The sequence below is a fragment of the Pseudonaja textilis genome, unplaced genomic scaffold (assembly GCF_049901715.1).
Source record: "Pseudonaja textilis isolate UNSWEBS1 unplaced genomic scaffold, rPseTex1.2 PTEXSCF23, whole genome shotgun sequence".
Taxonomy (NCBI): Eukaryota; Metazoa; Chordata; class Lepidosauria; order Squamata; family Elapidae; genus Pseudonaja; species Pseudonaja textilis.
In genome coordinates this window covers 1,171,369-1,195,275 of record NW_028262868.1, presented here as the reverse complement: position 1 = coordinate 1,195,275, position 23,907 = coordinate 1,171,369, and the positions used below count along the sequence as shown (strand labels likewise).

The following is a 23,907-nucleotide window of genomic DNA, read 5'->3' as shown; positions in this document are numbered from 1 at the left end:
ATCAAATAGAATATAGACTAGAATAAAATAAATATTATAAAATAACAGATATATAATATAATAAATATAATATAAAATAAATATATGATAATATAATGTATAATAAATAAATATAATAAAATAAATATAACACTAATAATATTAATCAAATAGAATATAGAATAGAATAAATAACATAAAATTAAATATAATAAATATATGAAACAATATAATAAATAAAATATACAATATACAATAATGAAATAATACACTACTATAATAAAATATATTATAACACACATATATATATACACACAGACCCACACACAAATATATATATATATATAAATATATGTGCATTTATTTATTTTTTTATTAGCTTATTTACAAACCATAACCGCCCCATTTCCGCCTACTGCGCAAGCGCGGCTCTCTTACCCACCCGCCGGGACTTATACAGAAAACCTCCCTCTGGCCTATCTCTGCCGTGACGTCATTACGGCGTTCAGCGTCGCGTCCGTAAAAGCCGTCCAATCCCTCGATTGCCGTTCTAGGATTTGACCTCGGAAGCGCTCTTTTTGCCGCTCTCTCCTTCGCGGAAAGACCCCTTCTGGGCCGCGCGGACTCTATAGCCTCGCCCCAGCTTTGGAATAGGGCCCTTTCAGACCAGGGCGCCATCTTGGATTGGAAGCGAAGTCTCCGGAGGGCGGCGACGAGAAAGCGGAGCGACGCCCTCTTGGCTTCGGAGGGATCCTTTCACTGCTGGGGAGGCCCGTTCAGGGGATGGTCTGGATGCCCTTAAGGACCCCTTCCAAGCCGAGGATGCCCCCTGCAAGAAGGGCGAGGTGGTGGGGGAAAGCCGGCCCCAGACATGTAATGGGGTGTGGGGGTGTGAAACAGGTTGGAGGGACCCCCTCCTCCCTTGGCAGTCCTGCCCTGCGCAGGGGATGGACTGGATGCCCTTAAGGGGACCCTTCCGAGCCGAGAATACTCCCTTGCAGAGGGTCTCGGGGAGGAGGTTGAAAAGCTTGCCCCAGAAACCTAAGGAGGAGGGGGACACACGGGGCGCAGAGGGGGACTCTTTCACTGCTGGGGAGTCCTACCCTGCACAGGGGATGGACTGGATGCCCTTAAGGGGATCTTCCTACCGCTTTGCCGAGAGGTGGCTTCCCTGAGGCCCCGCCCACCCAGCCCTTGGCCCCGCCCACCTGACTCCGCCCCTCCGAAGCTCCAGGCCCATTGACGGCACCGCCCGCCTCTCATGCACCGGAAGCTGCAGCAGTGAGCCTGTGGAGGCGGGCCTTGGGCAACAGACGAGCGGTAGCTGTTGACGGACAGGCATCCCACGCAATCACGCCGTGGCATTTCTGTACATAAAACTCTCTTAGCTGCCAGCCGATTGGGCGTTGCTGTTTTTTTTTTTGCTTCGGCTGCTGGAAGGATTAACGCAGGGGTCGTTCCCCCCACCACCAACCTGGACCACCTTTTAAGACTTGGTTGGACTTCAACTCCCAGAATCCTCCATTCAACCATAGCTCATTATTTTATTTTTTTCCCTCCTACTTCCTAGAGCGGAGAGGAAGGGATGACGAGAGAGGAAGCAGGCAGAGTTGAAGTCTTAGCAAAGCTGACTGAGGAATTCTGGGAGTTGGAGTCCACCGGGCTTAAATCAGGGCTCTCTCTCTCCAACCTGGGCCACCTTTTAAGACTTGGTGGACTTCAACTCCCAGAATCCTCCATTCAACCATAGCTTTTCCTCCCCCCCCCCACTTCGTAGAACGGAGGGGAAGGGATGACGAGAGAGGAAGCGGCCAGAGAGTTGAAGTCTTAGCAAAGCTGACTGAGGAATTCTGGGAGTTGAAGTCCCCAGGTATTCACTCAGGAGTCACCAACCTGGACCCCTTTAAGACTTAGTGGACTTCAACTCCCAGAATCCTCCATTCAACCATTACCTCGTTGTTTTTTCCCTCCTACTTCCTAGAGTGGAGAGATTGCAGAGGAAGGGATGATGAGAGAGGAAGCGGCCAGAGAGTTGAAGTCTTAGCAAAGCTGACTGAGGAATTCTGGGAGTTGAAGTCCCCAGGTATTCACTCAGGAGTCACCAACCTGGGCCACCTTTTAAGACTTAGTGGACTTCAACTCCCAGAATCCTCCATTCAACCATAGCTCGTTATTTGTTAATTTTTCTCCTACTTCCTAGAGCGGAGAGGAAGGGATGAGAGGAAGCAGGCAAAGAGAGTTGAAGTCTTAGCAAAACTGACTGAGGAATTCTGGGAGTTGGAGTCCACTAGGCTTAAATCAGGGATCTCTCCAACCCTGGCCACTTTAAAGACGGGTGGACTTCAACTCCCAGAATCCCCTAATTCAATTAGCCTGGCTTTTCTCTCTCTCTCCTACTCCCTAGATCAGAGGAAGGGATGACAAGAGAGAGTTTGGAAGTCTTAGCAAAGCTGGCTGGGGATTATGGGAGTCGAAGTCCACCCATATTAAAAGTTGCCAAGGATGGAGGAGGCCTCTAGTGTAGGGTTTCCTGCAAGGGGGGTTTGGACTAAATGACCTCTGGGGTCCCTTCCGACTCCGTGATGATTCTGTTCTTCAGAAACGGTGGGAAGCTTCATCCCTGGAAGCTTTTCAAGTAAGAGGCTGGGCGGCCATTTTGTCAGGAATGGTGTAGGGTCCCCTGCTTGGATAGGGTGGGGTTTGGACTAGATGACCTCCGAGGTCCCTTCCGAGTCTTGTTAATCCGAAACGCAAAGGCAGAGGTCTCCAAACGTGGCCCCTTTAAGACTGGAAGACTCCGACTCCCAGAATTCCCCCCCTTCAGCTCCGCTAAGATCTTCAACTATCTCTCTGCCCGCTTCCTCTCTCTGGTCATCCCTTCCTCTGCAATCTCTCCACTCTAGGAAGGAGGTGGTTATGTTGGAATGGGGGATTCTGGGAGTTGAAGTCCACCAAGTCTTAAAGTAGCCAAGGTTGGAGATCCCCAATTTCAGCCTGGAGGACTCCAACTCCCAGAATTCCCCAGCCAGCTTCGCTAACACTTCAACTCTCTATGCCTGCTTAATCTAGGGAGTAGGAGGGGGGGTGGGAAACAGGCATGGTTGAATGGGGAATTCTGGGAGTTGAAGTCCACCAAGTCCTAAAGTGGCCAAGGTTGGAGAGATCTCTGATTTAAGACCGGCGGACTTCAACTCCCAGAATTCCTCAGCCAGCTTTGCTAGACTTCAACTCTCTCTGCCTGCTTCCTCTCTCTTGTCATCCTTTCCTCTGCAATCTCTCCGCTCTAGGGAGGAGGTGGTTATGGTGGAATGGGGGATTCTGGGAGTTGAAGTCCACCAAGTCCTAAAGTGGCCAAGGTTGGAGAGATCTCTGATTTAAGACCGGCGGACTTCAACTCCCAGAATTCCTCAGCCAGCTTTGCTAGACTTCAACTCTCTCTGCCTGCTTCCTCTCTTTTGTCATCCCTTCCTCTGCAATCTCTCCGCTCTAGGAAGGAGGAGGTTATGGTGGAATGGGGGATTCTGGGAGTTGAAGTCCACCAAGTCTTAAAGTGGCCAAGGTTGGAGAGATCTCTGATTTAAGACCGGGGACTTCAACTCCCAGAATTCCTCAGCCAGCTTTGCTAGACTTCAACTCTCTCTGCCTGCTTCCTCTCTTTTGTCATCCCTTCCTCTGCAATCTCTCCGCTCTAGGAAGGAGGAGGTTATGGTGGAATAGGGGGATTCTGGGAGTTGAAGTCCACCAAGTCTTAAAGTAGCCAAGGTTGGAGATCCCTGATTTAAGGCTGGAGGACTCCAACTCCCAGAATTCCCCCCTTCAGCTTCGCTAAGGTCTCCAACTCTCTCTCTGCCCGCTTCCTCTCTTTGGTTATCCCTTCCTCTGCAATCTCTCCGCTCTAGGAAGGAGGAGGTATGGTGGAATGGGGGATTCTGGGAGTTGAAGTCCACCAAGTCTTCACGTTGCACCCAAGCCAGCCCCTTGCGTTACGGCTGCAACGGGACGGACACACACAACGTCCCCATCGCTAAACCCTTTCAGTGGCCCCGTTTTACGACCCTTTTGACCCCCAGGAATCGCCGCAGTCCAGAGCGGTCGTTGAGTGAATCCCACCCATTCTCCGACGGAAGTTGGTTCCTGGTCAGAAGGGGATCGAAGTGACACACACACACGACGCTGCGACCGTCGCTAACTCTGCCTCAGTTGTCTCAAAGCTTTTCTAACCACGGGGGGAATGAATCGCTGGCAACCGTCGTTAAGGGGAAACAGCGGTCGCAAGTCCCCGTCGTTGTTGTTCAGCGCCCGTCGGGACTCCGATCGGTCCCTAAAGCGAACCTGTCCGTTCGACTTCGCTGCCGGGCGGAGAGAAGAGAGGCAACTCGGCTTCAAGAGACCCATCCTCCAAGAGATTGGGGAGGGAAGGAACGGGGAGGTCATCTAGCCTGACCCCACCTCGAGGCCCCTTGGCCCATCTTCCAAGGGCCAACCCCCAAAACCTCTATTTTTATTTATTTTTTTAAAGAAAGGGGCACCTCAGCCGGTCATCACGGGTAGGTTTTATTTATATATATAGAATCCAACCTTCTTTTTTTAAAGATAAAACTCCGTTCAAACAAAGGATCGCTTTAGTACTAATGGGGTCCTTGTTTTTTTTTTTGGGGCTTTTGCCCACCCCCAAAAGGCAAGGCATTGCTCAGGGGTGAGAGAGGGGTGAAATGGGAGGGGGGTGTTTTCCCGAGGTGGGGGAGAGAAAGAGACAGAGAGAGAGAGAGAGAGAGAGAAAATAATGGCAGCCAATTGCAAATCAGACCGGAGCGACTGGCGCGAAAGGGGACCTCACAGAGATCAGCTGAGCCCCCAAAAAGGGGGAAGGCCTCTTAGGACCCCCCACTCACTCCCAATAAAAGACCCCCACCCTTTTCAAAAATGGCAACCAACGGGGATCCGGTGATAGCAACCTCAACGCGACGGCGTTGGGACAACTTATCTGTCCTCCTATTCTCTCATTTGACCCCCAAAAACAGGCCCCACCCCAAATATCAAAGGCCTGGCTATTGGGGGGTGAGGTGTGTCTAAGCCCCCAACCCCTCCCCCAAAAATATTTGTTCCCTTTTGTTTTGGAAAAAGAAAATAAAAAATGAAAATAAACTAAAGCCCAATCCTGGGCGTATGTTATAACTGCCTTTTTTGGGGTCTCTTAGACAACCCCATTTCTTTTCTCCTCCCCACCCCAAATATAGACAGACCTTTCCCTTCCCCTCCCCATGGGTGCTGCAAAAAAACCCCACCCCCAAAAAGGAAAAATCAGGCTCCAAAATCCATCCCCCAAAAGCCCCCATTGTGGGTACCTCTCTCTCTTTCTCTCTGGCTGGAGAAGGAGGGAGGGAGGGAGGGAGGGAGGAGGGAGGGAGGGGAGGTCTGGTCCATCCTCCTCCTCCTCTTCCTCCTCCTGGCACATGGAGGGGAGAGGGGGCTTTGAAGAACAAGGGGGGTCCTCAAGGCGTCGTCCCGGGATGCCTTGCGGAAGAGATAGATCGGGCGCTGGAAGCCTGTGATGGAAGAGAGAGGGAGGGAGAGAGGGAGGGAGGGGAGGAAGGAAGGAGGGAGGGAGGGGAGGAGAAAAAGGCCCGGTTAGTGAGCAGGGAGAGGGAGGGGAGAGGTCAGACCCCACCCCATGTGGTACTCAGAGCCCCCCACCCCAAAACCTGAGTGGGGAATAAGCCCACCGAAGGATGCTTCCAAGGCAAAAAGTGGGGCCAAGATGGCGGAGAAGTGGGGAGGGGGAGGGTTGGGGGAGAGGGAGGGGAGGCCCCCATGACCCAGAATCCCCCTGGATTCCAGTCCCACCCCAATACACGACCCAGAATCCCCTGGATTCCAGTCCCCCAATACACTACCCAGAATCCCCCTGGATTCCAGTCCCCCAATACACTACCCAGAATCCCCTGGATTCCAGTCCCCCAATACACTACCCAGAATCCCCCTGGATTCCAGTCCCCCCCAATACACTACCCAGAATCCTCCCTGGATTCCAGTCCCCCAATACACTACCCAGAATCCCCTGGATTCCAGTCCCCCAATACACTACCCAGAATCCCCCTGGATTCCAGCCCCCAATACACTACCCAGAATCCCCCTGGATTCTAGCACCCCAATACACTACCCAGAATCCCCCTGGATTCCAGTCCCCCAATACACTACCCAGAATCCCCCTGGATTCTAGCACCCCCCAATACACTACCCAGAATCCCCCTGGATACACTACCCAGAATCCCCCTGGATTCCAGCCCCCAATACACTACCTAGAATCCCCCTGGATTCTAGCACCCCCAATACACTACACCAGAATCCCCCCTGGATACACTGCCCAGAATCCCCCTGGATTCCAGTCCCCCCCAATACACTACCCAGAATCCTCCCTGGATTCCAGTCCCCCAATACACTACCAGAATCCCCCAATACACTACCCAGAATCCCCCTGGATTCCAATCCTCCTTTCTAGAGTCAAGATCGAGCCGTGGGAGGGAGGGAGGGAGGCGGAGGTGGAGGCTCTGGCCGGTCCCCTTTTACTCGGGGTGTGTGTGTCTGTGTGGGTGGGGAGGGTGGGGGGGGAAGTGGCTTTGGGGGTCCCGCCCCGCCCGCCCGCCCCGCCTCACCTTCGAGGTGTTCCTGGGCATGGCCACCAATTCGTAGCTGGAGAAGCCCACTTCCGGCGAGGTCAGGTAAGCCGGGAACTGGTCGGGCTTCAGCTTGATCCGGTGATAGTGCCTGGAGATGGTTTCCTACACACGAGGAGTAAGGGGAGAGGATTTACACCTGCGAGGAAGGTGGCCCCCAGGGGTGGTTTGGGGGGGTGAGGTGGGAAGGCAGACAGCTCCCCTCTTGCTCAGGGGTCTTCGAAGACGAGGGTGGACCGTCTCTCTCTCCCCCCGGGGAGGGTTGAAGGGGGTGAGGATCCAACCCTTCCCCTCCCTCTCCTCCTCTTCCCCTCCCCTCCCGCTCACCGTCAAGTTCTTCCTCTTCTTGTAGGAGGACCAGGCCTGGGGTTCGAGGATGAAGAGCCCGCCGGGCCGGAGGTGCCGGTAGGCCCGCTTGAAGAGACGCTTCAGCCCTTCGTCGCCCCAGTTGAGCTGCACCCACTTGGTGACGCTCAGGCAGAGGATGGCGTCGTACTCCGCCTTCTGCGCGGACAGCAGCTCGTCCCGCTCCAGGACGTAGTTGCCCTGTGGGGGGAGAGAGGAGGAGGAGGAGGAAGGGGAGGGGTAGGAGGAGGAGGGGAGGGGAGGAGGAAGGGGAGGAGGGAGAGGAGGAGGGAGGAGGGGAAGAGGAGGGGAGGAGGAGGAGGGAGAGGAGGAGGAGGGGGAAGAGGAGGAAGAAAAGGAGAAGGAGGAGGAAGAGGAGGAGGAGGAGGGGGAAGAGGAGGAGGAGGAAGAGGAAGAGGAGGAGGAGAGGAGGAGGAGAAGAGGAGGGGAGAGGAAGACGTAGAGGAGGAGAGGAGGAAAAGAGGAGGAGGAGAAGGGGAGAGGAGGAGGAGGAGGAGGAAGATGAGGAAAAGGAGGAGGAAGAGAAGGAAGGAGGAGGAAAAGGAGGAGGAGAAGGAAGAGGGAGAGGAGGAGAGGAGGAGGAGAAGAGGAGGAAGAGGGGGAGGGGAGGAGAAGAGGGAGAGGAGAAGGGGGAGAGGAGGAGGGGGAGGAGGAGGAGGAGGAAGATGAGAAAAAGGAGGAGGAAGAGGAGGAGGGAGGAGGAGGAGGAGAAGAGGAGGAAGAGGAGGAGGGGAGGAGAGGAGGAGGAGAGGAAGGGGAGGAGGGGGAGGAGGAGGGGGAAGAGGAGGAAGAGGAGGGGGAGGAGAAGGAAGAGGAGGAAAAGAGGAGGAGAAGGAAGAGATAGAGGAGGAGGAGAAGAGGAGGAAGAGGAGGGGAAGGAGGAGGAGGGGGAGGAGGAGGAGGAAGAGGAGAAAAGGAGGAGGAGGAGAAGGAAGGAGGAGGAAAGGAGGAGGAGAAGAGGAGAAGGAAGAGGTAGAGGAGGAGGAGAGGAGGAGGAGGAGAAGAGGAGGGGGAGGAAGGCGTAGAGGAGGAGAGAGGAGGAAAAGAGGAGGAGGAGAAGGGGAGAGGAGGAGGAGGAGGAAGATGAGGAAAGGAGGAGGAGGAAGAGAAGGAAGGAGGAGGAAAGGAGGAGGAGAAGGAAGAGGGAGAGGAGGAGAGGAGGAGGAGAAGAGGAGGAAGAGGGGGAGGAGGAGAAGAGGAAGAGGAGAAGGGGGAGGAGGAGGAGGGAGGAGGAGGAGGAGGAAGATGAGAAAAAGGAGGAGGAAGAGGAGGAGGAGGAGGAGGAGGAGAAGAGGAGGAAGAGGAGGAGGGGGAGGAGAGAGGAGGAAGAGGAAGGGGAGGAGGGGAGGAGGAGGGGAAGAGGAGGAAGAGGAGGGGAGGAGAAGGAAGAGGAGGAAAAGAGGAGGAGAAGGAAGAGATATGAGGAGGAGGAGAAGAGGAGGAAGAGGAGGGGAAGGAGGAGGAGGGGGGAGGAGGAGGAGGAAGATGAGGAAAAGGAGGAGGAGGAGAAGGAAGGAGGAGGAAAAGGAGGAGGAGAAGAGGAGAAGGAAGAGGTAGAGGAGGAGAGGAGGAGAAGAGGAGGAAGAGGAGGAAGAGGAGGAGGGGGAGGAGGAGGGGAAGAGGAGGAAAGAAGAGGTAGAGGAGGAGAGGAGGAGGAGAAGAGGAGGAAGAGGAGAAGAGGAGGAGGAAGAGGAGGAGGAAAAAGCCGGCGGTTGGTCAGGTGCTCCAGGTTTTTTTTTTTGCTACAGCCCCTCTCCCCAAACACAGCACCTGTGTGTGCGTGCGCGTGTGCGTTCTTGCCTTGCTGCCAAAGCATCGCCTGGCCTTGCCCCCACCGCCCCAAAGAGCGTGAAGCAGGGGTGTCCGAAGGGGGTGGAAGAGACCCCAACCCAACCTCGAGGGAGCCCCAGTTAGGGACACACACACACACACACGCACGCGCGCACACACACACAGGTCTCCCTGTTGTTATAATTTGCTCCCTTTTCCTTTTTTTTTGAATGGAAAAAAAAAAAGACTCGGGGACTTCAACTCCCAGCATCCCCCAAGGAAGTCCAGGAGCTTTGAAAGCTGCCCCAGTTGGGAGGAGGAACACACACACACAGACACTCACACACACACACACACACACACATGCACGCACACGCGCACACCGCTCTGGGAAGGGCAGCGCTGGGACGCTCAAGGCCCTTTGCCCCGCGTGCAGAGTATATACTCTACGCCGCACCCCAGAAATCCCCAAAGACGGCCGGGAGTCTATTTTACACACTCCTCGCACACGCGCACACACACCCAGGTACACAAACTGGTTCTCCTCCCAACCTTCTCTACCGAGGAAGGGACGGAGTCCGTCCTCGGCACCTCTGCTCGCTGTCCGGTTCGTCGCTTCTGCTACTCGCAGACTACTACTCGACCCACGGAGAGTAAAGAGGACTGCAGGGGAGGGGGGAAAAATAAATAAAATAAAAAAATAAAAATAAAATAAAAATAAAAATAAAAATACAATTGCAACCGGCCTGCCTTCCCGGAAGGACTTGTATCCCCTGCACCCTGAGTCCAAAGAAGGCCTCCTCCTCCTCCTCTATTCTATTCTAATTTATTCTATCAGGGTTAGAAAATAAAACAAATTAAAATGAATTAGATGAATATTAGATTGCTGATTGTAACCCTGGGACTATTATGATTAAGTGTTGTACGTTAGGATTCTTGATTCTTAACAAATGTCTCTTTTCTTTTATGTATACTGAGAGGTTTTACACCAAGACAAATGTGTCCAATCACACTTGGTCAATAAAGTATTCTATTCTATTCTATTCTATTCTATTCTATTCTATTCTATTCTATTCTATTCTATTCTAATTTGTTTTACCAGTGGTTAGAAAATAAAACAAATTAAAATGAATTAGATGAATATTAGATTGCTGATTGTAACCCTGGGACTATTATGATTAAGTGTTGTACGTTATTCTTGATTCTTGACGAATGAATCTTTTCTTTATGTATATTGAGAGGTTTTACACCAAGACAAATTCCTTGGGTGTCCAATCACACTTGGCCAATATAAAGTAGTCTATTCTATTCTATTCTATTCTATTCTAATTTATTTTATCAGTGGTTGGAAAATAAAACAAATTAAAATGGACTAGATGAATATTAGATTGCTGATTGTACCCTGTGACTATTATTATTAAGTGTTGTATGTTATTATTCTTGATTCTTAACGAATGTATCTTTTCTTTTATGTATATTGAGAGGTTTTACTCCAAGACAAATTCCTTGTGTGTCCAATCACACTTGGCCAATAAAACGATTCTATTCTATTCTATTCTATTCTATTCTATTCTATTCTATTCTATTCTACTCTACTCTACTCTATTCTATTTATTTTATCAGTGGTTAGAAAATAAAACAAATTAAAATGGATTAGATGAATATTAGATTGCTTATTGTACCCTGTGACTATTATTAAGTGTTTTACGTTATGATTCTTGATTCTTAACTAATGTATCTTTCCATTTATGTACACTGAGAGGTTTTACACCGACAAATTCCTTGGGTGTCCAATCACACTTGGCCAATAAAGTATTCTATTCTATTCTATTTATTTTATCAGTGGTTAGAAAATAAAACAAATTAAAATGGATTAGATGAATATTAGATTGCTGATTGTACCCTGTGACTATTATTATTAAGCATTGTACATTATGATTCTTGATTCTTAACTAATATATCTTTCCATTTATGTATACTGAGAGGTTTTACACTGACAAATTCCTTGGGTGTCCAATCACACTTGGCCAATAAAAGGATCATATCCTATTCTATTCTATTCTATTCTAATTTATTTTATCAGTGGTTAGAAAATAAAACAAATTAAAATGGATTAATGAATATTAGATTGCTGATTGTACCCTGTGACTATTATAATTATTAAGTGTTGTATGTTATGATTCTTGATTCTTAACCAATGTACCTTTTCTTTTATGTACACCGAGAGCATTTGCACCAAAGACAAAATTCCTGGTGTGTCCAACCACACTTGGCCAATAAAAAGAATTCTAATTCTAATTCTATTCTTTTTCTGCTCTCTATTCTATTCTCTGCGCCTTGTGTGCCAACCGCATTCATCCCAGGATCGGGGCAGCCTGCATTCGGGCCCCTCACCCAGATGAATATAGACATGGATAATCAGAGTTGGAAGGGGCCTTGTGGGTCATCTAGTCCAACCCCTTCAGCCCTCAAATATTGGAAGGCTGCTCTCCTGCCTCCCCTGGTCCTTTTGCTCCTTAAAATCAGATGAACAGAGTTCGAAGGACCCTGTAGGTCATCTAGTCCAGCCCCCTTCAGCCCTCAAGTATTGGAAGGCCGCTATCCTGTCTCCCCTGGTCCTTTTGTTCCTTAAAATCAGATTATGAGTTGGAAGGGACCCTGTAGGTCATCTAGTCCAACCCCTTCTGCCCTCAACTATTGGAAGGCAGCTCTCCTGTCTCCCCTGGTCCTTTTGTTCCTTAAAATCAGATTATGAGTTGGAAGGGACCCTGTAGGTCATCTAGTCCAACCCCTTCTGCCCTCAACTATTGGAAGGCCACTCTCCTGTCTCCCCTGGTCCTTTTGTTCCTTAAAATCAGATTATGAGTTGGAAGGGACCCTGTAGAGTCATCTAGTCCAACCCCTTCAGCCCTCAAATCTTGGAAGGCTGCTCTCCTGTCTCCCCTGGTCCTTCTCTTTCCTAGACTAGCCAGGCCCGGTTCCCAACCGTTCCTTGTATGTTTCATCCTCCAGTCCCCACATCATCCTGGTGGATGACTGCCAAGCATTCTCTCGGAGGCTGCCCTTGAAGACTGCTCGGAAAGCTTCAGCCGCTGCAAGATACGGGCATCCTGCATACTACACACACACACACACACAAAAAAAAAAACCCATCACACTTTGGGAGCTGCTTCGGCCACCAGGAGACCTTGGAGTCCCACTGAAGTGCAGGCTATTGTCGGTGGGGACTTTCTGGGGAAATTCTCTCTCTCTCTCTCTCTTTCCCCCTCCCTCCTTCTGTCTCCCTCCCTCCCTCTCTATCCCCCTCTCTCTCCCTCTCCCTCTTTCCCTCCCTCCCTCTTTCCCTTTCTCTCCCTCTTCCCTCCCTCTCTCTCCTTCTCCCTCCTTCCTCTCCTCCCTCCCTCCCCTTTCTTCCTCCCTCTCCCCTTCCTCTCTCCCTCTCTCCTTCTCCTCCCTTCCTCTCTTCCCTCCCTCCCCCTTTCTTCCCTTTCTCTCCCTCTTCCCTCCCTCTCCCTTCTTCTCCCTCCCTTCCTCTTCCCTCCCTTTTTCTCTCTCCCTTTCTCCCTCCCTCCCTCTTCCTCCCTCTCTCTTCCTTTCTCCCTCTTTCTCTTTCTGTCTTTATTCCTCTCTCTCCCGCTCTATTTCTCTCTCCCTCTCTTTATTCCTCTCTCTCTCTCTCCCTCTTAGTTTCTTTCTTTCTCTCTCCCCCTCTATATTTCTTTCTCTCTGTTTTTCTTTCTCTCCCGCTCTATTTCTCTCTCCCTCTCTTTATTTCTCTCTCCCTCTATTTGTCTCTCTCTCTTTCTCTTCCCCCCTCTCCCTCTTTATTTCTCTCTTTCTCTCTCCCCCTTTCTCTCTCCCTCTTTATTTCTCTCTTTCTCTCTCCCCCTTTCTCTCTCCCTCTTTATTTCTCTCTTTCTCTCTCTCCCACTCTATTTCTTTCTCTTTCTCTCTCCCCCTTTCTTTCTCTCTCTCCTCACTCTATCTTTCACTCTCCCCTTCCTTTCTCTCCCCTCTTTATTTCTCTCTCTCCCCCCACTCTATTTCTATCTTTCTCTCTCCCCCTTTCTTTCTCTCTCTTCCTCTCTCTCTCTCCCCTCCCCACTCTTTCTATCTTTCACTCTCCCCTTTCTTTCTCTCTCCCTCTTTATTTCTCTCTCTCCCCCCACTCTATTTCTTTCTATCTTTCTCTCTCTCTCCCCTTTCTTTCTCTCTCTTCCTCTCTCTCTCTCCCCCTCCCCCACTCTTTCTATCTTTCACTCTCCCCTTTCTTTCTCTCTCCCTCTTTATTTCTCTCTCCCCCCTCTATTTCTTTCTATCTTTCTCTCTCTCTCCCCCTTTCTTTCTCTCTCTTCCTCTCTCTCTCTCCCCCTCCCCACTCTTTCTATCTTTCACTCTCCCCTTTCTTTCTCTCTCCTCTTTATTTCTCTCTCTCCCCCCCACTCTATTTCTTTCTATCTTTCTCTCTCTCTCCCCCTTTCTTTCTCTCTCTTCCTCTCTCTCTCTCCCCCTCCCCACTCTTTCTATCTTTCACTCTCCCCCTTTCTTTCTCTCTCCCTCTTTATTTCTCTCTCTCCCCCCACTCTATTTCTTTCTATCTTTCTCTCTCTCTCCCCCTTTCTTTCTCTCTTCCTCTCTCTCTCTCTCCCCTCCCCACTCTTTCTATCTTTCACTCTCCCCCTTTCTTTCTCTCTCCTCTTTATTTCTCTCTCTCCCCCCCACTCTATTTCTTTCTATCTTTCTCTCTCTCTCCCCCTTTCTTTCTCTCTTCCTCTCTCTCTCTCCCCTCCCCACTCTTTCTATCTTTCACTCTCCCCTTTCTTTCTCTCTCCCTCTTTATTTCTCTCTCCCCCCCACTCTATTTCTTTCTATCTTTCTCTCTCTCTCCCCTTTCTTTCTCTCTCTTCCTCTCTCTCTCCCCCCTCCCCCACTCTTTCTATCTTTCACTCTCCCCTTTCTTTCTCTCTCCCTCTTTATTTCTCTCTCCCCCCCACTCTATTTCTTTCTATCTTTCTCTCTCTCCCCCCTTTCTTTCTCTCTCTTCCTCTCTCTCTCTCCCCTCCCCACTCTTTCTATCTTTCACTCTCCCCTTTCTTTCTCTCTCCCTCTTTATTTCTCTCTCTCCCCCCACTCTATTTCTTTCTATCTTTCTCTCTCTCTCCCCTTTCTTTCTCTCTTCCTCTCTCTCTCCCCCTCCCCACTCTTTCTATCTTTCACTCTCCCCTTTCTTTCTCTCTCCCTCTTTATTTCTCTCTCTCCCCCACTCTATTTCTTTCTATCTTTCTCTCTCTCTCCCTCTTTCTTCCTCTCTCTCTCTCTCTCTCCCCCACTCTTTCTTTCTCCCTTTCCCTTTCTCTCTCTCTCCTCTCCCCCTTGGAAGGAAGGCCAGGGACAGCTCAGCCAGCCACCCACCCAGAGAAAGCAGGGAGGAGCTGATCCTTCCACAGCCAGGAGGCCACACACCAGCCTTGGGAGACTGATTTTTGGGGGTGGGGGGGTGGGGGAGGCTCTGCAGCCTTGAAACTCAGCCCAGCTGCAAGATCTCCACCCCACCCACCCCCACTTTCCCTCCCTCAGCCTTGGGCTGGAGCGCCAGGGAAGCCCAGCAGGGCTGGGAGGAGGGAAGGAGGGAGGGGAGGTCAGCTGCACCCAAAAGGGGCAGGGGGCTGAATTGAAACTCAGCACAACAGGCTCTCGGTAAGAAGAAGTTTCTCTTTTTCCTCTTTCTTTTAATTTTTCTTTTTATCCCTGGGGAAGGAGCCAAGGATCGGGTCACCCGCGGGGCCTGGGGTTTGGGTCAGCATCGAAAAGGGGGGGGATCCTTGACTCATGAGGAGGCCAAAAGGTTTACCCCACACACACACCCCAAAAGAGCTGCCCTTGAGACTCTGGAAAGAGGGCAGAGAAGAGCAACCCGGGAGGAATTGAGGGGACTGGAAGCTAAAACGGACAATGGACGGTTGCAGGAAGTGGGCCTGGCTGGTCTAGGGAAGAGAAGAAGGACCAGGGGAGGCAGGAGAGTAGCCTTCCAATATTTGAGGGCAGGGGGGTTGGACTAGATGACCTACAAGGCCCCTTCCAACTCATAATCTGATTTGAAGGAACAAAAGGACCAGGGGAGGCAGGAGAGCAGCCTTCCCAATATTTGAGGGCAGAGGGGGTTGGACTAGATGACCTACAAGGTCCCTTCCAACTCATAATTTCATCTGCCTTTCAGTATTTGAGGGCAGAGGGGTTGGACTAGATGATCTCCAAGGTCCCTTCCATCTCTGTGAATCTGACTTTCATCTGATTTGAAGGAACAAAAGGACCAGGGGAGGCAGGACAGCAACCTTCCAATATTTGAGAGCCGGGGTTGGACTAGATGACCTACAAGCTCCCTTCCAACTCATAAAAATCTGATTTTAAGGAACAAAAGGACCAGGGAGGCAGGAGAGCAGCCTTCCAGTATTTGAGGGCAGAGGGTTGGACTAGATGACCTACGAGGTCCCTTCCAACTCATAATCTGATTTTAAGGAAGAAAAGGATTAAGGGAGACAGGAGAGCCGACTTCCAATATTTGAGGGTGGGGTGGACTAGATGACCTCAAGGTCCCTTCCAACTCTGTTCATCTGACTTTCATCTGGTTTTAAGCAACAAGAAGACCAGGGAAACAGAAGAGCAGCCTTCCCAATATTTGAGGGCAGAGGGGTTGGGCTAAATGACCTCCAAGGTCCCTTCCAACTCTGATTATCTCTTATCTGCTGTTATCTGCTGTTGAAATCAGATGAAAGTCAGATGAATGGAAGGGACCTTGTAGGTCATCTAGTCCAACCCCCCACCTTCAAATACTCTCTCCTGTCTCCCTGGTCCTTTTGTTCCTTAAAATCCGATTAGAGTCAGATTAATAGAGTTGGAAGGGACCTTGTAGGTCATCTAGTCCAACCCCCCTCAAATACTGGAAGGCTGCTCTCCTGCCTCCCCTGGTCCTTTTGCTCCTTCAAATCAGATGAAAGTCAGATGAACAGAGTTGGAAGGGACCTTGTAGGTCATCTAGTCCAACCCCCCCTCTGCCCTCAACTATTGGGAAGGCTGCTCTCCTGCCTCCCTGGTCCTTTGTTCCTTCAAATCAGACTATGAGTTGGAAGGGGCCTTGTAGGTCATCTAGTCCAACCCCTTCTGCCCTCAAATATTGGAAGGCTGGTCTCTTGTCTCCCCTGGTCCTTTTGCTCCATCAAATCAGATTATGAGTTGAAGGGACCTTGTAGGTCATCTAGTCCAACCCCCTTCTGCCCTCAACTATTGGAAGGCTGCTCTCCTGCCTCCCCTGGTCCTTTTGTTCCTTCAAATCAGTTGAAAGTCAGATGAACGGAGTCGGAAGGGACCTTGTGGGTCATCTAGTCCAACCCCCCTTCTGCCCCTCAAATACTGGAAGGCTGCTCTCCTGCCTCCCCTGGTCCTTTTGTTCCTTCAAATCAGATTCTGAGTTGGAAGGGACCTCATAAGGTCATCTAGTCCAACCCTCCTCTGCCCTCAACTTTTGGAAGGCTGCTCTCTGGTCCCAAGGCCCCTTCCCCAGTATCTCAACCCCCCACCCCACCCCAGTCCTTGTTGCCCTGCAGATGCTGGGGTTTTTTTTGGGGGAAGAAAATCTTGAGAGCAGCCTTCCCTTTTGAGGCAGGGGTTTTCTTCTTCCTCCTCCTCCTCCTCCTCCTCCTCCTCCTCCTGGCCATCCGGTGCCACCTGACCTGGTTGGCTACGCGGTTAGGCCACTAATTCCTTCCTTTCTCCCCCCAACCACCACCACCACCAGCAGGCCTTTCCCAGTACCTTCCAGTCTGCCTGTGTCCTGATCCATCTCCACACACACACACACACACACACACACACACACACAACCCCACCAGAACTCCCAAGGACCCCAATCTGATCAGAGATGACCAAGCTTCACACACACACACACCTTTGACCACCCATCATGGACAAAGATACCCCCCTTTCTCCCCACCACCACCACCAGCAGGCCTTTCCCAGTATCTTCCAGTCTGTCTGTGTCCTGATCCATCTACGTGCACACACACACACACACACACACACACACACACAGTTATGCCACCAATTCCTCCCCGCACCACCTACCACCAGGCCTTTCCCAGTATCTTCCAGCCTGTCTTGTGTCCTGATCCATCTACGTGCGCGCACACACACACAAACACACAGTTATGCCACCAATTCCTCCCCACCACCACCAGCAGGCCTTTCCCAGTATCTTCCAGTCTGTCTTGTGTCCTGATCCATCTACGTGCACACACACACAAACACACACAAACACACAGTTATGCCACCAATTCCTCCCCCCACCACCACCAGCAGGCCTTTCCCAGTATCTTCCAGTCTGTCTGTGTCCTGATCCATCTCCACACACACACACACACACACACAGTTATGCCACCAATTCCTTCCTCCCCCAACCACCACCAGCAGGCCTTTCCCAGTATCTTCCAGTCTTCCACACACACATACACACACCCCACAACCCCCAAGGACCCCAATCTGATCAGAGATGACCCAACTTTCCCCCACAACACACACACACACACACACACACAGTTATGCCACCAATTCCTCCCCACCACCACCACCACCACCAGCAGGCCTTTCCCAGTATCTTCCAGTCTGTCTGTGTCCTGATCCATCTCCACACACACACACACACACACACACACACACACACACAGTTATGCCACCACCCCTTCCTCCCCCCAACCACCACCAGCAGGCCTTTCCCAGTATCTTCCAGTCTGTCTGTGTCCTGATCCATCTCCACACACACACACACACACACAAACCCACAACCCCACCAGAACTCCCAAGGACCCCAATCTGATCACAGATGACCAAGCTTCACACACACACACCTTTGACCACCCATCATGGACAAAGATACCCCCCTTTCTCCCCACCACCACCACCAGCAGCCCTTTCCCAGTATCTTCCAGTCTGTCTGTGTCCTGATCCATCTACGTGCACACACACACACAAACACACACAAACACACACAAACACACAGTTATGCCACCAATTCCTCCCCCCACCACCTACCACCAGGCCTTTCCCAGTATCTTCCAGTCTGTCTGTGTCCTGATCCATCTCCACACACACACACACACACACACACAAACACACAGTTATGCCACCAATTCCTCCCCCACCACCTACCACCAGGCCTTTCCCAGTATCTTCCAGTCTGTCTGTGTCCTGATCCATCTCCACACACACACACACACACACAGTTATGCCACCAATTACTTCCTTTCTTCCCCCCACCACTGCCACCAGACCTTTCCCAGTACCTTCCAGTCTTCCACACACACACCCCCACAACCCCTAAGGACCCCAATCTGATCAGAGATGACCAAACTTTCCCCCACAACACACACACACACACACACACACACACCCCTTCGGCCACCCCTCCTGGAGGAAGAGACCCGCCCGGCACCAACCACCTCCACAGGCTGGGCAGCTGAAGGGAATTTAAGTGGGGCTGGCTCAAAATTCACTGGAGCGGCGGGACAGATCCTCCTGAGTAGGAAAGGGACCTTGGAGGTCATCTAGTCTGCCCCCAAAAAAACAAACCACCCACGGGAAAGCTTACACCAATTCTTGATGGATGGGACTCTCTGCTGGAAAGCCTCCAGGGATGAAGCTCCCACAGGCTCCTGAAGGCCACTTAGTCTCTCCCTGTTGACTTTTGGTATTTAATTTGCTTCTATTGACTTTTTCGTATTTTCTGCTGGGTGGTTCTCACGGTCCGGAAAAAAAATCCCGCCTTTATTTCCAGGTTGAATGACCTCTCTCCTTGGGTCAGTTTCCATCCATTATTCCTTGGGTGGCTTCAAAGGGGCCTTGGACAAGACCTTGACCCCCCCACCCCCATTTCCTCCTCTCTGGGCAGCCCCTCCCTCAAATATTGGAGGGCTGCCTTCCTGTCTCTCCCTGAAAGTCAGGTGAACAGAGTTGGAAGGGAGCTTGTGGGTCATCTAGTCCAACCCCCTCTGCCCTCAAATACTGGAAGGCTGCTCTCCTGCCTCCCTGGTCCTTTTGTTCCTTAAAATCAGATTTTTATGAGTTGGAAGGGACCTTGTAGGTCATCTAGTCCAACCCCCTCTGCCCTCAAATACTGGAAGGCTGCTCTCCTGTCTCCCTGGTCCTTTTGTTCCTTAAAATCAGATTATGAATTGGAAGGGGCCTTGTAGGTCATCTAGTCCAACCCCTCTGCCCTCAAATACTGGAAGGCTGCTCTCCTGTCTCCCTGGTCCTTTTGTTCCTTAAATCAGATTATGAGTTGGAAGGGACCTTGTAGGTCATCTAGTCCAACCCCTCTGCCCTCAAATACTGGAAGGCTGCTCTCCTGTCTCCCCTGGTCCTTTTGTTCCTTAAAATCAGATTATGAGTTGGAAGGGACCTTGTAGGTCATCTAGTCCAACCCCCTCTGCCCTCAAATACTGGAAGGCTGCTCTCCTGTCTCCCCTGGTCCTTTTGTTCCTTAAAATCAGATTATGAATTGGAAGGGGCCTTGTAGGTCATCTAGTCCAACCCCCTCTGCCCTCAAATACTGGAAGGCTTTGGTCAACGCCGACGGCGTTCAAGGGATGTTCCCAGGTGTTTGGGGCTCGCCCCCAAGGGGCCTCTCGCTATTCTGGTCCGTTGCACGCTGAGCCAGATGTTCAGGCTGGATGTGGCATTTTTTTTGGACTGCCTATGGAGTCCCCTTCCCAAACACCTAAGATAGGCCGGTGTGGCTCAAAGGCTGCATTATTATTATTATTATAGGTGGTTTCCAAGCCATCCAGATGTTGAGACTGGATTTGGCCTTTTTCTCCCCCTCCCCAGTCCTTCCCGAGGACCCAGGAGAGACAAATGTGGAAGTTTGATGGGGTTAAAGGTCTCCTGGTGAGACGTCAGCGGTTCCAAGTCAAGTTGCCTTTCTCTCTTTCTTTCTTTCTTTTCTTTCTCTTCTTTCCTTCCTCCTCCCTCCTTGCTTCTTTCCTTCCTTCCTTTTCTCCATCCCTCCCTCCCCCTTCCTTCTTTCCTTTAAACATTCACTTGGCCAATAAAGAATTCATTCATTCATTCATTCTCCATTCCCCCTTTCCTTCCTTTTTCTTTATCTCTTTTCCTCCTCCCTCCTTCCTTGCTTCTTTCCTTCCTTCCTTTTCTCCATCCCTTCCCTTTCCCCCCTTCCTTCTTTCCTTTAAACACACTTGGCCAATAAAGAATTCATTCATTCATTCATTCTCCATTCCCTCCTTCTTTCTCTTTATCTCTTTTTCCTCCCTCCTCCCTCCTCCTTCCTTCTTTCCATTAAACACACTTCCCCAATAAAGAATTCATTCATTCATTCACAACCTTGAAAGAGCACACTTTATCTAGGACAATTATTCTTTCTTTTTCTTTCTTTCTTTTTCTTTCTTCCTTCCCTCCTTCCTTCCTTCCTCCCTTCCTTCTTTCTCTCTCTCTTTTCCTCCTTCCTTCCTTCCTTCCTTGCTTCTTTCCTTTCTTCCATGTAGACTTAGACCCTTTCAGGACTACTCCTTGAGTACGGTTTGTCAGCTGGTTGCCAGTCCATCTAGGGTGGTGCTATACCTATCCCACCTTTTTGCTAGCTTCCCAAGAAGTAGGTTGTGTCACTCTGCCAATAAAGCCTTACGGATGTATTCATGTACGCGTGAAGAAAGATCTGGAAGAGTTCCTTGTGGCCAGAAGACAAGAGACCACCAAACAAACACACACACACACACACACACACACACACACACAGAAAAGCCCAGCTCTAGCCCACGTGGGCCAGCCAAGGTCCCTTCCAACCCGTTATTCCGAGCAAGGGGGTTGGACTAGATGACCTCCAAGGCCCCTGCCAACCCGTTATTCCGAGCAGGGGGTTGAACTAGATGACCTCCAAGGCCCCTGCCAAGCCGTTATTCCGAGCAGGGCGGGGTTGGACTAGATGACCTCCAGGCCCCTGCCAGTCGTTATTCCGGCAGGGCAGGGGTGGGACTAGATGACCTCCAAGGCCCCTGCCAACCCGTTATTCCGAGCAGGGGGTTGGACTAGATGACCTCCAAGGCCCCTGACAACCCGTTATTCCGAGCAGGGGGTTGGACTAGATGACCTCCAAGGCCCCTGCCAACCCGTTATTCCGAGCAGGGGTTAGACACACATGACACACAACACCCACACCACACCACACAGTTATTCCAAGCAGGGGTTGGACTAGATGACCTCCAAGGTCCCTGCCAACCCCTGCTATTCCAAGCAGGCGGGGTTGGACTAGATGACCTCCAAGGCCCCTGCCAACCCGTTATTCCGAGCAGGGGGTTGGACTAGATGACTCTCAAGGCCCTACCAACCCCAGTTATTCCGAGCAGGGGGTTGGACTAGATGACCTCCAAGACCCCTCCAACCCCTGTTATTCCAAGCAGGGGGTTGGACTAGATGACCTCCAAGGCCCCTGCCAACCCCTGTTATTCCGAGCAGGGGGTTGGACTAGATGACCTCCAAGGCCCCTGTCAACCCCTGTTATTCCGAGCAGGGGGTTGGACTAGATGACCTCCAAGGCCCCTGACAACCCGTTATTCCGAGCAGGGGGGGTTGGACTAGATGACCTCCAAGGCCCCATCCAACCCCCGTTATTCCAAGCAGGGGGTTGGTCTAGATCAGGGTAGGCAAACTACGGCCCGGGGGCCACATCCGGCCCGTTGGGTCTTTTGAATCGGCCCGCCGAAGATCGGTACAGAATTAAGGTTTGATGTGAATGATTTGAATGGTTGCATTCATTTGATTTTGACCTGTAACGACAGGCATTTCGACACCAGGTGGCGGCCGTCTGTCAAATTTGAAAAGTCAATGAGGCCCCCCAAAAAAGTTTGCCCACCCCTGGTCTAGAGAGCCAGGTCTGCAGGACTGGGGGGGTGGGGCAAAGAGTGAACCCCACCTGGCCCCAAAGGTGGGGCAGGCTCTCTCACCTGGACAAAGATGACATTGTTGGGGAAGAGCGTGGCGTCCACCCCGTCCTGGGGCACCCTGGGGGCAGCAATCGGACCCCGGCTGGCCGTCAGCGAAGCCGGGAAGCTCTTCTTGACCCCTTCCCCGTCGCCCTGACTGTCCTGGGGCGGCGGCTGCTGCTGCCGTCGCCACCGCCGCTGCTCCTCCTCCGAGAGGTAATGCCGGATGTTCTGGCGGGCCGAGTGAATCAAAGCCCCGTCGATATCCAAGCCCACCAGCCGGGCGGGCTCCCATTTTTTAGCCACGCTCAAGCTGAGGTGGCCCACGTTGCAACCCACATCCAAGACCTCCCGGCCTCGGAACCACTCGGGTTTCAAGGACCGCAGCCGGATGTCCTCGCAATCCGGGTTCCGGTAACCGTAGTACTTGCAGTAGTTGCCGTACTGGAACTTGTGGCGGGAGGCCCGCTGAGGAGGAGGAGGAAGAGGAGGAGGAAGAGGAGGAGGAAGGGAGGCAGCTTGCGGGGGGCTGCCTCCCCGCCCGCCCGCCGCCGCTGCCGCCGCCTCCGATTTGCTACAAGTCCGGCGCCTTTTGCGATGGTGGTGGTGGTGGTGATGGTGATGATGGGAGGAGGAAGAGGAGGATGAAGAAGGCAGGAGGTGCTCCTGGAAGCCGGCTGGGCCAGGGGAGGCTCTGCCCCGTCTCCCCTCTCTCCTCCACCTCCTCCTCCTCCTTCCAGGGAAAGCAGGGGGGAGATCACCTCGTCCCGGCAATTGATGGCGGTGTTGAGTTCGTAGGGCTGAGGGGTGGCCCCGTTGCAGGCGGCCTTTTGGCAGGATCTGCAGGAGGAGGAAGAGGTGGTGGTGGTGGTGTTGGGAGGGGCAGAGGAGGAGGAAGAGGAAGAGGAGGAACCCCCCACTTCCGAGCCCCCCAAAGCCCGCTGGTTGTTGCCCCGGTGCCGGTGCCTCTTCCGCCCGGCTTTGAGAGGCGAAGCCAACACCGGGGTGTCTTCCTGGGCGGCGTTGAGGCTGAGCGGGTCGGTGATGTCCTTGGGGATGAGGATCTCCACGGGGTCCCGGCTTTTGGCCGGCAAGGGGGAAGATTTGGGGGTCTCGGCGTTGAGGGCCCGGTTGACCTCCTCGTCCAGCAAACTGTTGAGGTTCAGAGGGTCGAAGATGTTGCCGCCCAGCAGAAACTCCGACGGGAGGACCGGGTCGCACTCCGAGTTGACCCGGCGGCGGCGCTTGAAGGCCGGCGCTTTGAAAGGCCCGACGTGGCAGCTGTTACGACGTTTGCCCCCACCGCCGCCTCCGCCTCCTGAGGCCCGAGGCCCGGCTTGGAAACCGTTACGGGCCCGTTGGAGCTGCTCTTGGCGGCGTTGCGGGTCTTCGTGAGGCGACGGCTGAGGTAATAACGGCCCCTCAGGCGTCTCGTTTTCGGGCCGGGCCTTCAGCAACGGGGGAGGAGGCGCCGGGACGAGGAAGGTCTCCTTGTCCGTGGCCATTTTGATCATGCCTGGCCGGCCCAACCGCCGCCGTTCTCGGTTTCCTCACGGCGGCGGCGGCCGCCTCAGACGGCCGCTTCCTTCCCTCCTTCTCCGCCCCTCGACGGCGGTGCTTCTACGCCTGCGCCGTGCGGACGCGCGCGCGAGCCGCCGCTGTCCCGGCAGCCCCCGCGCGGCGCAGCCGCGGTGCTCCCTGGCCGCTCGCCTCAGAGCCCGCCGCGCATGCGTCGAGACGTCTCTTTTTTTTCTCTCTCTCTCTCTCTCCTTTTTCCCCCCACCGCCACGCATGCGCGCGCGCAACCCGACGCCCGCCCGAGCAAGAGCGCTCCGCGCCTACCGCTTTCCCGCGATGGCCCGCTCCCCCTGCGACGGGGATTTATATACGCGGAGGGCGGGACCGAAAGGAGACGCGCCCCTCCGGCGCGGCCTCGGCCAATCGGAGCTCGCGACGGCTTCCCCCACACGCCAGCCAACGGGAATCTGCTCTACGGGGCGTTCCAGAAGCCGCCTCCTTTCCCCCCCCCTTCTTGCTCCCGCCTCCTTTTCCCCCTTTTCGACCAATAGGGGAAGTGGTGTACCGTGTCTTGAACCAATCAGCGGGCCGAGATCGTTTTCTCCAAAAGTGTG

The 23,907-nt window shown here is 52.4% G+C and overlaps 1 protein-coding gene across 1 annotated transcript; it reads right to left on the bottom strand.

Annotated features, from left to right (window-relative positions):
• Nucleotides 1–5,265: 5,265 nt before the first annotated feature.
• MEPCE (methylphosphate capping enzyme) lies at nucleotides 5,266–23,640 on the bottom strand. Its single transcript, XM_087919006.1, is given in 5 exon segments — nucleotides 5,266–5,527; nucleotides 6,634–6,758; nucleotides 6,981–7,199; nucleotides 21,797–22,431; nucleotides 22,434–23,640. Coding segments are annotated over 5 exon segments (2,082 nt in total). The 5' UTR covers nucleotides 23,290–23,640; the 3' UTR covers nucleotides 5,266–5,280.
• Nucleotides 23,641–23,907: the final 267 nt, after the last annotated feature.